We start from the raw sequence: 14,260 nt of genomic DNA on the forward strand, positions 1-14,260 counted from the left end.
CTCTCCCTTCTCGGACACCTCAACTTCGCCATGCACGTCATCCCCCAGGGGCGCTCGTTCATCTCCCGCCTCCTGGACGCAGCATCAGCGGTCGACAACCTCCATGACTGCGTTTTCTTAGACGAAGGCTGCCGCTCAGACCTACGTTTCTGGTCCCTCCTGCTCGCCCACTGGAACGGAGTTACTTTCTTTTACGATGACCTCGTGCGTTCCTCTGACTCAATGAGGTTCTTCACGGATGCCGCCCCACCCGTGGGTTTTGGGGGTTTCTTCCAGGGAGAGTGGTTCGCAGGGTCATGGCCCCCGTCAATTTCTACCTCAAGCAAGTTCTCATTAAATCCGGCCTATCACCTATATCATACTCGGGACATTCCTTCATCCCTACAACTAGGACGGTGGTCCTCCTCCGCCTTCACAACCTACATTCGCCCGGACATCAGCGCCGTACTGGCTTCCCAAAGATCTCTCAGACCCTAACTATGGTATCTATGCATATAACTGGTGGTGGTTCATAACAAGTCTACACGTATACATATCTCATTATGGTACCGGATTTCAAACTGCATTCCCGTCCTAGTCTGCGGGCCCCGCCCACAGGGAACAATATCTCGTCTCACACTGCATCTACATGTAACGGGCTACATTCTCCTGCACGCAGGTATCTAAATCCCAGGCCCTTGCTCAAATGTGTTTGTGTAAAATGTATACCCTGCAAAGTCAGGTGTGGACCGGGGGTCCCCGTAGACTTCGGTCTCGTGGACTGCTGGCCCCAGCAGACTTCGGTCTCGTGGACCACCGTACACTTCGGTGTCGTGGACGTTGGGCCATCGTACACTTCGGTGTCAGTTAAAAAACAAGATCCCTGCTCCGGCAGGACATTCGATCTTCGGGCGGCGTAGTCAAGCCCTGCTAGCCAGGCAGGTGACCCTCAGGTCGTTTTCAGATAAGACCGGCACTGATTTCGGCCGTCAGAGTCTCAGCATGACCCGTAAGCTCCGGCAGTGATTCCGGCCTCCTGCCGCATACATATGTTAATCTATTATTTCATCCCCAGATCACCACAGTCACCCCACAAGGTAAGAAACTCAGTTCATCTCAGTATTTCATACTTCACTGGTTTTGGGGATTTCATCGGAGCGGTTCTTTCCCTCCTGAATGATTATCCTGCAAACCGGGGCCTAATCGCCAAACACCATTCCATTCTCCTTTTTGTATTATCATGGCAATCAATTCATTCATATGACGTGTAAACAATAAATATGTATTCCTTACATCACGTCTCTCCGGTTTTAACTGGTATTCTGGCGATCTCCAGTCTCACTTCATTAACGTCTTTGAACCGTCAACACTTTTGGAGTTCAGTGTCGAGGTTCTGCTTTGGGATTTATTTCTATTGACTCAGCTCAGGAGAGAATTGGACACAGGAGTTGTGAATCCTCCTCGTGTCCTGCAGCAGCTGTCGCCGGGCAGAGTTCACCTGCAGGGAGAAACAGCTGAGTCACTGCAGCTCTTCATGCTGTGTGTTTCTGAGCCAAACCTCACTGTTTTAGAGCCGTGAGGAAAGATGTGGTGCAGAGGAGGCTTCGCTGCATGACTATGATTATAATTATTTAGTGATCTTTATCTCTTATTTAGACAGTGGCAGTAATGCTCACACTGATGCTGAGGGACAGAAATGTGTCGTACAGCTGGCAGGGGAGGAGCGGCAGGCTTTGTGACAGCTCGTCCTTGAAGAGGGCGGCCTTGTATGAACAGTTTCAAAGAATAATTTCATAATAGTACAAACTAAGAAGCTACCATTGATGTTGGAATGCTGCGTATGTTCAGTAGATGCACACTGGATGTAAAAAGAGCTAGTTAGCTATAGTGCTAACGAAGCACACCCCTCTGTAGTCCGTCGGGACGACTGTTAGGGCAGCGACGTGCAGCAGGAATAGTTTATTTGGAGCAGGATGGTGCTGCACTGTACTGCAGAGAGACTGCAGCTACAGGCAAAACAAGCACAACTATAGGATGATGATTCTCAGTTTTGAACACCTTGTTAAATGCACATTTATAAAAAAGGTGTTTTATTACTTAAATAGCTACAGAAAAGAGGACATGAAAAATGTTTTGAAAAAATCTGATGATTCTTAATCATATATAATTTAAATGACTGCAAGTAACAAGACAGGAATAAAACACGCTAACTCTGTTCCAAAGAAAACCAGAGATGTTGGTTTCCATAAGGCAACATGAGGTTATAACGGCTTCTGAGTCCTCTCGTAATGATGCTTCACACCTTCTTACTACAGCTGGTATTTTTCCTCAAATGTCAAGAGCTACTTTAACTTAATCCCCTCAAATCCACAGTGAAGAAAAAAAAATTCAAGCAGCAGCTTTTTGAAGAGAGCTCTTGAGACCACACGGCCTTACAGAATTAGTTCATTAACAAATTATTAAAACATGTTTAATTTAAAACGAAATATCACAAACCAGGTTTAATACAAAAGTATGACTTGACTCGTCCTTACTAAGTACAAAGTATTAATTCGGCTTTAGCAGTTGGTTATTTTATACAAACCATTTATTTGCTTATTGCAAAACCATGCTATATTGTGATATAAATATATGGATGTTGAACTATGAACAGGATAACAAATGTTGGCCATATCTCGCAACCCTCGTGTACAGTTGAGCTTAGAGAAAAACAGAAGTCAGACATGGTGACGTTTTTTTCCCATGAAGGCTTCCGTTTGTATGCTGCTGTTTTTTTCTCTCTACCCACAGGACCCTACATACTTCAGACTACACTCTGAGCACTTTCATTTTGCATTCCCCTCCTCTCTTATTATCTCCACTTCCTTTTCACTGGAGTAATGCTCCATGGCAGCACCGGGCTCAGTTGGACACGTTTTGTTTGGGTTTAAGCTACGTTCCCCCAGTCCCCCTGCTCAATTTTCCACGGAAGTCTTGTCTGACTAGCGGAGCCGTCTTAAATCCTCCTCTATGACAATACGGCTCCTCCCTGAGGATGTGGAACTGGGTCAGAAAAAGATTCCCTGAAATATAGACATGGTGAGGGACGCAACAAGAAACCAGGGCTGCTCAATTAATCGTATTTTAATCGCGATTACGATTATGGCTTGCAACGATTACGAAAACAACGTAATCGAAATAAAACGATTATTTCTTTATTATTTTTTGTTGTTGGGTTTTTCAGTTGAATTATACTTAAAGTTCAGGGTAATCAACTGTTAAAAACATACTGTTCAATTTTTTTTCTCTCCAATAAATTGATGTTTTCAAAGTAAATGGATATCGTTTTTAATAATCGTGATATCAATTATTGCCCCAAATAATGCCATAATCGTTTGCCATAATAATCGAGCAGCCCTAGTCTTCAGTACAGGTGCCAATATTGTCACCTGCCTGCGCTCATCTCTGAAACCAGACCATGTAAACAGGCTGGTGTTTCTAGCAAAAAATCTTTAAGAGATGAAATGAGCAGCCCTACCAGCATTTGCCATGGTGGCCAAAACATTTTTATTTGGTCTTAAATTGTAGTTCAACATTTATTTCCTGTTACTTCTGGACCATGACGGTGGGCCGGCCTTTAATGTTTAACTGAGTGGAATATGTTGAATATGTTTTACCAAAATGTTGGCTATATGTTAAGGAGTGTTCAGGTTGTGCACTATATAATTGTAATCGCAATTACAATTATTGACCCAAATAATCGAGATTAGGATTTTTGCCATAGTGGAGCAGCCCTACAAGAAACCAGGAAGATTTCAAGGAGGATGCACCACTTTCAAGCAGACTATAAGTCTCTTTTTTTACAGACTTAGCTGCTCACATGGCTTCACTCCTTTTAATTAACATACAACAGTATTAGTGAAATTCGGTGTCACTACTTGGAGATGTGCTTAAAGCTGACACCTCAAAGAGTGCGATGGAGTCAGTACAATAAATAGGAAAAAGAAATGCAAAGTATAGCTTTCATTTTCCTTCAAAGTGTATGAACGTGCAAAAAATCTAAAAGGTGTAAACACACAAATAAGTTGACTCAGAATAAGTTGAACACACAGATGCAACTCCCTATCTGTACCCTCACATCTCTCTCTCACACACACACACACACACACACACACACACACACACACACACACACACACACACACACACACACACACACACACACACACACACACACACACACACACACACACACACACACACACACACACACACACAGCCCTGAGAGCAGCCTCCTCAGATTTCCCATTCAGACATCCGGTCGGGGGAAATCATTAATGACACACTGAGCGGTGAGATTTCCACAACCTGCCGAGCAGCTCAGATTCACAGAGCGGAAGCAGGAGCACCTCAAGGAAGTGTAACAAGAAACAGAACATTGATTTGTCAAAATGAAATAAAATAAAATGCCATGATGCCACTGCAGACTTCCTAAACATTTGAGTTGCAAAATGTACTTCCTTTTAGCTTACTAACTTAAAATCTGATCAAAATAGTCATTTCCAAAACTCATGTAGCAACACCCCTTCTAAATTAAATATTGTGACGCTGCAGAGCTGCAAAGTCCCCTCATACTAAATGTACCTAAATTGTAATGACACATCGATTTCACCTAATTCAGTGTTCATTTGAAAAAGACTACAAGTTTGAAAATGACAATAAAATCTGCTGAAAATAAAAAGTCAGAAAGACGGCATTAGTCCTCTTTGCTTTGTGCTAGCAGCTGAAGGCTACATCAGAAGCTGCTAGCATAACACAGCCAAAACCCAGAGCGAACAGTGTGTGGTCGAGTTGCATTTTGGGTAATGTAGGCGCCAGGTTAAGGCGAGACATTTTTGGTTTGGAAGACAGGCACTGAAGGGTCCTCCCCAAACATTAATCTATTTGTGCATAGCATGTCAAATATAACAGATTGCAGCTTAAATCACAGATTCATATTTTTAGGTACAAATATGGACCACAAGTATTTCTGAATGTTGTGAAGCAAGCAAAATAAAAAAACATTTCTTTATTGTTAAATAAAATGGAATTTATGTTGCTCTGTAGGCAACATGATAAAAAAAGTTTTAGTAAGAGGAATCTCATCAGATCACTTTTTTTTGCATTGAAATAAAAGTATAAGAATCTAAAATGTCAGAAACAGCTGCAGCCTCAGGTTGCTGAAAGAATCGATCTGTTTGTCTCCACCATCTGTGGATCTCTTTATATTCATGTGTTATATGACCCCAGAGTGACTATTGATGTGAAGATTTAGTGACAGACACTACATTTTTTTTTCATTTGGTTTTTGGGGTTTTCCTTTTCCTGTAGTGTGTCATACTGTAAGTTTGTGTGCATGTAAATGGTCTGCAAAGTCCTACAATCTCACAGTTCATGCCAGAAGGAGTTTCTCTCCCCTCCTTTGTTCACTGTGTAATACTGTGTAAAGCTGCAAAACAGCTATTTAATGGACCTTGTTGTGAGAATATTTTGCCACAAAAATGTATTCTTGAAAGGCAGGAGTTGTTTAATAGCAGTGTACACAAACTAAATAATATATGATATGCACTTTATGGTCCCTAGCATTTCAATCAGCAAAATGTTTTCGTTTTCTAAAATCAGATCAGTTCAACAGACTAGATTTGTACTAAATATCAAAAATCAACATTGTGCTTAAAATCCAAACAATGCGAGTATATTTATTTCACACAAAGAGACACATGGAGTCTCACTGCCCACACGCTCAACGTGCCGCAGGACAAGATCCAAAACCCAGCAGAGAGGAAACATAAAGACATTTTACAAACAGTCTTCTTATTCACAGCCACTCTGCAAATAGGCGTTAATGAATAGTTAGTCATAGTGTAGTTCTAATCGTTGCACCTCATGTTGAGAGAAACCTGCCAGAGACTGAAACTCTAACCTCCTTCTCCCCCAAACAAAACCGTCGGAAAGTAAAACCAAACACACTCCTGCTGTGGAAATGTTAATTATAGCAGCAGATACAGGTCTCACAACAGAAGCTATATCTGTTGATTAGGAGGAAGCGATGGTGAGTGTCTCGTGGTATTAGGTATCTTTACATTTTATAAAACATTAAACAATACACAGGTTTCCAGCCTGATGTATGAGAAAAGCTCAATAATGATGTCTAAATGAGCATCTATGGCTGCTGAGGACGTCATAGCAACAGATATTATATTAGTCATATTACAGATTTCTAATTGTCTCTAAGAGGAGATTCTGCTTGGGCAATTCTGAAGATGGCTGCAAACAGATTAGAATAATATCTAGCCAACACGATGGTTCACTGATCAAATACACAGTAAAACAAACTCAAATGTTTTACATGAGCTGAGCAATAAAATATATAAATATATATGCATTATAACATCAGGAGAGTATAATACACAATATATATGATACTGAAGGGGAGTTACTGTGAGCAGTTTACAACCCACTGTGATGTTTCTGGTGTTTGATGATTACAAGTAATAAAGGTGAGTCACAGGAGTAGATAATGCTTCAAGTTTACAACCTATCATTTGCCTGATACAATAGTGGTCTGAAAAACAATGGTTCTGAACCCGGGTGCAACTCAAAGACAAGGACAGCGAAAAGAGAAAAATCATGAAATCTCCTGAAAATACTGACCACAAAAAGGGAAAGACTCTTGAGAAAGAAGAACAGAGGCTATTCAATTAGATGTTCTCACAATAGAATACAAGAAGGTGGCAGAGCATTATGTTCCTGCTACCAGTACAGGTGAAGGTCGACTGAAGAAGGAGGTTTAAACGGTGTGAATATGAGAATAAATGCACAACAAAAACTTGCCAACAGCACACATATATGCAGATGTGCCTGATGACATGCAGAAGAATCAAAGGGTTGGATCAAGCAAAGGCCAGATTGAAGAAAATACGACAATTTGCTTTATTGATCCTTTGGCTGACTATTAGCTTGATTGATGAACTAATTGCCTGAAAATAGTTTTGAAAATGAATTTTAACCAACAACCAACTCAAAACCAAACGCCATTTGCTGTTAATATGCTGCTCATATTTGAGAGGCTGAACCCAGCTCTATAACAGCTTTAACATTTTGAAAATAGCTTATTAATCTTGTGAAAATCAATCCATAATTATTTCAGCTTAACACCAACCAAACTACTCAAATGTCATTATTTATCAAATTTAGTTTATTATCTTTTTGAATACTTTTCTATTTTACTCTTATGTTCATTGTCCTGCCTGTATAGGACAGTAGAAAGGTGAGAGAAAGAGAGATGAGGAGATCAAGCTGCTGTGTTGCGTGTTGGAGGGTGGAGAGTTTGTACCTGAAGCAGACGGTGTGCCAGTTGGAGCTGAGCGCCTGCAGGTACTGCTCATCGTAGATCCTCTGTTTGCATCCCGTGCAGATGGGCAAACTTCCTCCAGCTGAAACAAAGACACGCGGGTCACAGCACGAACAGATACCCAGCAGTAATTACTTCATTATGCATAGAACCAACAACAGTTCTTTGATGGGATGTAAAAAATGCTGTAGTGTGTTTACATGGGGCTGTTATCGCTGTGCTTATCAAATCTGGACTTCAATGCAAATCCTCACTGAGGCTCCAGATATCTAACAAACTTAATTTCTCTCTCCCCGTCCACAGATGTCGGACAGACAGTCATAGTGTCAGTCAGCAGGCGATTTATTTCTTTTTCATTCATAACCTTTTGTTTAAGAAGAAGAATTTAAGAATAATATCTAAAGAGCTCTTCCTTTGTTACACTATTGTACTTTACTTGATGAATAAAATGAATTTTTGGCTAATTGTTAATAAATTAAATTGTTGCTAAATCGAAATCAAGACAGATACATCCTGTTACATTACATAGCAGAGAGCTGATGCTTTTGTCCAAAGCGACTTAGAATAAGTCACAATTACAATATGTATAATACATGTTATTAACAGCTTGAAACTTTGAACATGAGACTTGTTCTGAACAAATGTGGGAATCATCTACATTACTTCCAACAAATTCCAATGTAGGAAAACTACAACATTGTATTGACAACATTAACTGCATTATTGGGTGCTTTTGGTGGCATATTGTAGAGGCAGCTAAAACTAAAATACGTGTGATGAAGTTCTTCTGCACACCCACAGCAAAATGTAGCTGCTTGCCATCTGTCAAATGCAAAACAGATTTATACAAATTAAATGGTGGGCCACAGATCAGTTCAGAGACATCTGCTTCCTTCATAGATTCAATATAATATAACATAGAATATAGAAATATATCAGTGTATTAATGTAGAATCACGAGTAAGGTTGCAGCTTATATTATTCGTCCATCTCTTGAATTTGAAAACTGTGCCGTCAGAGGTTTGGTGCGTTTAGCTTGTTAGTTTAATGCTTGAGCCTCCATGCAGCTTTATTGATCATATCGACTCGAAAGGCAGTCTGATTTGCGCTAATGCCTTTTCTCTCCTCTCCCTTCACCTCACCTCTTTACCAATTGATATCTTTTTATCTCATCTCTTCATTATGGAGCTCCTTTCTCTGTGATAAATGTGTCCTCCTGTCATCTGCAGTCTGCAAAGGCCTCAGTATAGGTACACAAACACATCTCACACACTGACAGTAACCTGTGCAGCAGCACCGGTTGTCCCGACTTATTCATTACTCACACAGTTCCTCATGCCAAGTGAATCATCACATAAAAGCTCTATTGTCAGGTCTGTGAACTTGTTAGTGTGCTTCAAAATGTGCAGCAATGTCACATATTAAAGCCTGAATTCAGCAAATATTTACATTGATGCACACATAATACCTAATCTTATTGTAGAGCAATGTTTTACAAAATGCAATAAAAAGAAATACTCCTACTTCCTGCGTCATTCCAAAGTTCAACCAAACAACATTTTGTTCTTGTTTGAATAGCAGAAAAGGTTAAATAAAGTAATGTATAAGAAAAAGAGCAAAGGTTAGATTTACATTTAAAAAACGTATACTTTTTGTAGCAGGACTTTATTGATTTAATTGTTCCCTCTTTAGTTAATCATCTCATAAAACCTCCATTTCAAGAGGACTTCAGTTGTGTTCTTTAAAAAAAAAACTGAGGTAAAGGATGTTATCATACTGACACTGAATATTTCTCCAATACCATTTACAACAGGAGATAGATAGAGAGGTGGGCAAACATTCATCTTAAGGCTATCAGTATATGTGCAGCTACATATCAAATAATACGTTTGTTTTTTATTTAGGATCTTTGGATGCAATATCCAAAGTTACACCTTGCCTGTCATTTTGAAATAAGCACCCCGTAGATTCCTCATTTTAATGTATACACGTAACAACCTGTTTACGAGCAGAACATTTGTGGCTATCCTTGAGTGTGCATGGCCTGAGGGTGCACACTACATCCAAACATGAAGGATGCATCAACTCCGAGGAAACAGGGCTTCAGTTTCGGTATACAGCCTGAAGCTGCCTGGAGACACAATGCTGTCTGTGTGTGACTGACAATAAACGATATTAAAAGTAAGAGAAATAGTGGACAACATAATGTTTATATCCACTTTCGGTGGAGCATCCTGTGTTTTGTTTCGCTGTCTCTGCATCTCCCGCCCCGCCGCATGCATCTCCTCTCTCGGGTCCTTACCTTCCTCCTCTCCCATGCGTTCGTCCTTCCAGGTGCAGCACAGCAGCATCAACCTCATTCACTCTCTCACCGAGCTCCGGGACAGAGCCAGCCGCCTCTGGTCGACAGATAACCGGTGTCCGACCACCTCCGCAGCCCATCCGCCGGTCGTGTTGCTGTGCCTCGGTCACTCCCTGCGGCTGCTTCCTCCTGTCTGCACGTTTCTGCGGCGCTTCATTCAAGAGAGCGGCCGACCAATGAGCTGCTGAGCCGGGGAGAGGAAGACTCAGCCGGCCAATCAGAGAGCTCCCTGTTTAATTAATGCAAGTCTTCAGGGATGGGGAGCAGCGGCACAGTGCAGTGCAGTAAACACCACGGGTATGGAAGCAAACAAGAGACAGAAGTATTTGAATTTTATTAGACACCGAATTTATAGCATTGAAAATAATTACTTTGAAAATCATGAATCTGAATTTGTTTTGCTCCGAATTTATCTATGTGAAATAAAAATGTAAAAATTCAAGTTAAAACAATTTGAATGTTCAAATTCAGATCCCAAAAATTCAAGTGAAAAAAATTCGACGTCAAATATTTCGGTGTTTAAAATTCGATGTAAAAAAATTCGGTGTGTAAAATTCGACGTCAAAAATTGCGATGCAGCCTCATCCGGGCTACTCAGACAGGATAAGCAATCGAGCCCTAATGCAATCAAACCGACTTCTGGCCTATCAGAGCCAAGCGGCAAACCCCGGGACAGTGCGGTGAAGCCCAATGCTGCAAACTGTAGGCGATGGATGCAGATGGGAGCAATTCCCGTAGACCCTTTGTTAAAATGTCCAACTTAAAAAATGAACATGTTTCTAGCCTGGATCTACAAAAACATATTCTGTATATAGTTAGATTCCCCCTTCATGACAACGGGACTGCTGCTCCTAGCTCCTCTCTGCTAGCTCCGTTAGCTCCGTGATGCTACAGCGGCTCAGCTCATGAGGAGAACACTACTTGAACTCGGACGTGTTTGTTGTGTTGGCTCCTGGTGGACTATTCGTCATGCAAATATAGGATTTATCTGCGGTTGAAACAGACCGTCCATGAATGCAGTTTCTTCGGTAAGTCAACCCTGCGTACTTTATGTTATGTTACTGGTGTTTTTATTAAGCTAACGTTAATGAATGTTTAGAGTTGGGGTAGCATTTGAGCAATCGTAGCTCCATCTGTGCTAACGATGCTATGCGTAGCATCCAAGAGTGTAAAACATTAAGTCGGATGCTACTGTATACCAAAAGGCTTCTGTGCGAGGTTGCTAAAATAAGGTCATCCTTGTACGTTAGATAGTTAGTTTGCTATTTAGGTTACTGTATGCATTGTTAAGGTTCATTTAAATTCGCTATGCTCTACTATAGCATAACATAGACTAGCTAACGTCAACGTATTGTTGAAGAGAGGCTTAGTGTATATTAAATCAACCTCACAATGAAATGTGTGTATCTTTAAAATATGAACGTCACATTTCAAGATGGTCCAGAAATAACGCTCCCTTAGATATTGTAATATGGTTTGTTGAACTGGAGTTATTTATTGCAGCTAACCGTCTATCCAACGAACGACCCAAACATTGTTGTTTTTAATATTATTACCAATGCCTCTTTTAATTGTATTATCCTCACACTTGAGAAACAGCCTTATCGTTGCTGTAGAACGGAACATGTAACTTAATGCCTGCATTTAAGGACGATGAATAGCGTAGTCAATGCTTTAGTGACAAGGAAATGATTTGTTTAAATATGATATATAACGTTATCTGTGACTTCAGTGGAAATTAAGCTTATCCATTGCATTGCATTTGTTCAATAGGTCTCTGTCTTACCCTTACGTGTGTGATACATATGAATATGGCATATGAAAACAAATTAATTTGACTGACTCATGAAAACCTCATCCAAAGTAACAGTAAAATAAAAAGGACCTACACAATAATACTCAATCAAACTGATACAGTATAAGGACTGTGATATCCAGCCATTTCTTAAGTATAACAATAAGATTATGACCTGTTTTTAAAAGAAGATACAAAGTTGTTTGCATGTAAAGAAGTCTGTAAGCCATGCATGTAACTTTACATCTGTTTGTTCAAAGTGTCCTTAAGGTGATCCAGACAGGCTGGACCAGAGGAGGAGAGACAGACCTGGACCAGAGGAGGAGAGACAGATCTGGAGTCCTAGCAGCAGAGAACTTCAGCATGGATTCCAAGGTACACCTTTTTCATGCTTTACAAAGAATGCATAAAGTAATGACTCCAATACACTGATATACATGCCATTAAACATGACTGAGTGAATACTAGATCACCTACACATCAGTGATGTTGAGTGGACTTTATTAGCAAAAGGTTACATTTACATTTTACCAAGCAACATCACATAGTGAGAGCTGCGACCCTTTGTCTTTCAGTGAGACAACAGAGCAAGCTTCCACAGTTGCACTAAGTTTTGATAACAGTTAAATATTATTTTAATAATACATTTATTTCAATGTTGATGAATTTAGAACGGTTTATTCATAACCTGATTATCTTTGTAGTACACATTCAAATAAAAATAAAAATCATTATATTTATAGCCCCTGAAGAAACAAACACACCTCTTTCTTAAATAACACACTTGCTCTGCAATAATATGTTTTTTGATATTTCTGTTAGGAAAGGACACGCCTGAGAGACAGGACTGCTTCACCATGTTCTCTTTCTCTGAGGGTCCAGAAGAACATCCAAGAGGGAAAGGAGAAGCTGATGTGATGAGATTTAAGAGCAGTACAGGACATTAAGAAACAGAGAATATTGTTGCAGTCCAACAGGAACTTCATTTGTGTGTTGTTTTGTGTTTTACGTTGCACCTCAGAAACAGTGTGATTATTGTCAGGCCTATAAAGTTTGGCAAAAAAAAAAAGTCAGCTGATCAAATGCATTTGCCTCACTTTATGAGCTTCACATCACTTGTGCCTTGTACCGCGGAGTTTGGAACGTCATAAATAAATGGTACCAATCTTCAGTCAGATGTGAATGTGTAATCTAACAGTTTCAGTAAGAATAACGGACAAAAGGATTGCAAATACAATTTATTGAAATGTGAACTAAAAGTTATCAAGCATGAACCATCACCATTTTTTTTAAAAAATAAAAACGAAATAATATACATAAGTTACACTAAATGTTAATCTGTTAATTGACAGGCTAGGCCTGTGCAGGTGGTAACAGCTATGCCCAGCATGGGCTAAGTTCTGTAGGTGCAGCTGGTGCAGGTCCTCCTCCATCAGGCCTGGTCCTTCTCCCTCAGGCCTGGTCCTCCTCCCTCAGGCCTGCAGGGTCTTTCCCTGCGAGGAGGACTCCTCGCAGGGAAAGACCCTCAGCCCTCTCCGGCCAAACCAACAGACAGGACGTTCATAAAGCTGAGGTTTCCCCCAAAGTCTCTAATCATCCATCCTGTGAATATGAGAGGGGAACAAAATTGTGTAATAGTCTTTGAGTTTCATGCAAAGCTATATAAAAGTCCCATGTATTATTATTATTATTATTATTAGATGCTTTGGACAATAATAAATATAAAGTTAACTGTTGAGTTGATCAGTTTTTTAGATTGAAAGGGTTTAATAATACAAACAAAAGGAGAGGCACCGTAAAATAAAGATTGGTTTTTCAATAAATTGTGTTGATTTTGTCTTTTGAATTGTTTGTCTGAAGTCAAGTAGCTAGAACTGTTACTTATAGTTTGAATGATAGTCTGGTTATAATGTTTGGAGGAGGCATCACAGGTAAGAGCACCATTTGTTGTGTTCCATCCACAATCAATCAATCAATGTTTATTTATATAGCCCAATATCACAAATGTTACATTTGTCTCAGTGGACTTTACAGTTTGTACAAAATATCAGTATGACAATACGACACCCTCTGTCCTTAGACCCTCACATCGTACAAGGAAAAACTTCCGGAGAAAACCCACAGTTTAAAGGGAAAAATGGGAGAAACCTCAGGGAGAGCAACAGAGGAGGGATCCCTCTCCCAGGACGGACAGACGTGCAATAGATGCCGTGTGTAAATTGAAAAGATAATACATTTGCAACATAGGTAGTCCAAATGTTTGGAAATGCATGTGTGTATAATAGGAAGATGAATCCACGAGGATATCCATCCAGGACCTATGATCCAGGACCACAGCCACGACTCAAGATCCAGGGCTCGCGATCCAGGACAGAGGAGCGCAGGATCATCCATGACTCCGGATCCCGGCGTATATAGACACCAAAAAGAAAGACATTTGGGGAAGCTGGGTTAATCGGAACATGAGAGTACACAGGTATAGACAGAGAGAAGGAAGAAGTAAGATGTCCCCCGACAAACTAAGCCTATATCAGCAAAACTAGGGGCTGAATCTAATCAGCCCTAACTATAAGCTTTATCAAAAAGAAAGGTCTTAAGCGCACTCTTAAAAACGGATAGGGTGTCTGCCGCCCGAACACAAACTGGAAGCTGATTCCACAAATGTGGAGCTTGATAAGAAAAGGCTCTGGCTCCCATTGTACTTTTAGAGACTCTAGGAACAACCAACAACCCTGCATTCTTGGAACGCAAT

The 14,260-nt window shown here is 40.3% G+C and overlaps 1 protein-coding gene across 1 annotated transcript in view; it reads right to left on the bottom strand.

Moving 5' to 3' along the window:
- The window catches only part of limk1a (LIM domain kinase 1a), a 57,730-nt gene extending 47,877 nt beyond the window's left edge, over positions 1-9,853 (bottom strand). The window contains exons 1-2 of the mRNA XM_034225491.1: positions 9,654-9,853; positions 7,334-7,433 (exon numbers count right to left, since the gene is read on the bottom strand). Coding sequence (XP_034081382.1) covers positions 7,334-7,433; positions 9,654-9,711 — 158 coding nt within the window. The 5' untranslated portion in view covers positions 9,712-9,853. The remainder of the gene's footprint in view (positions 1-7,333; positions 7,434-9,653) is intronic.
- Positions 9,854-14,260: the final 4,407 nt, after the last annotated feature.

The sequence above is a fragment of the Gymnodraco acuticeps genome, unplaced genomic scaffold (genome assembly GCF_902827175.1).
Source record: "Gymnodraco acuticeps unplaced genomic scaffold, fGymAcu1.1, whole genome shotgun sequence".
In the NCBI taxonomy this organism is placed as follows: domain Eukaryota; kingdom Metazoa; phylum Chordata; class Actinopteri; order Perciformes; family Bathydraconidae; genus Gymnodraco; species Gymnodraco acuticeps.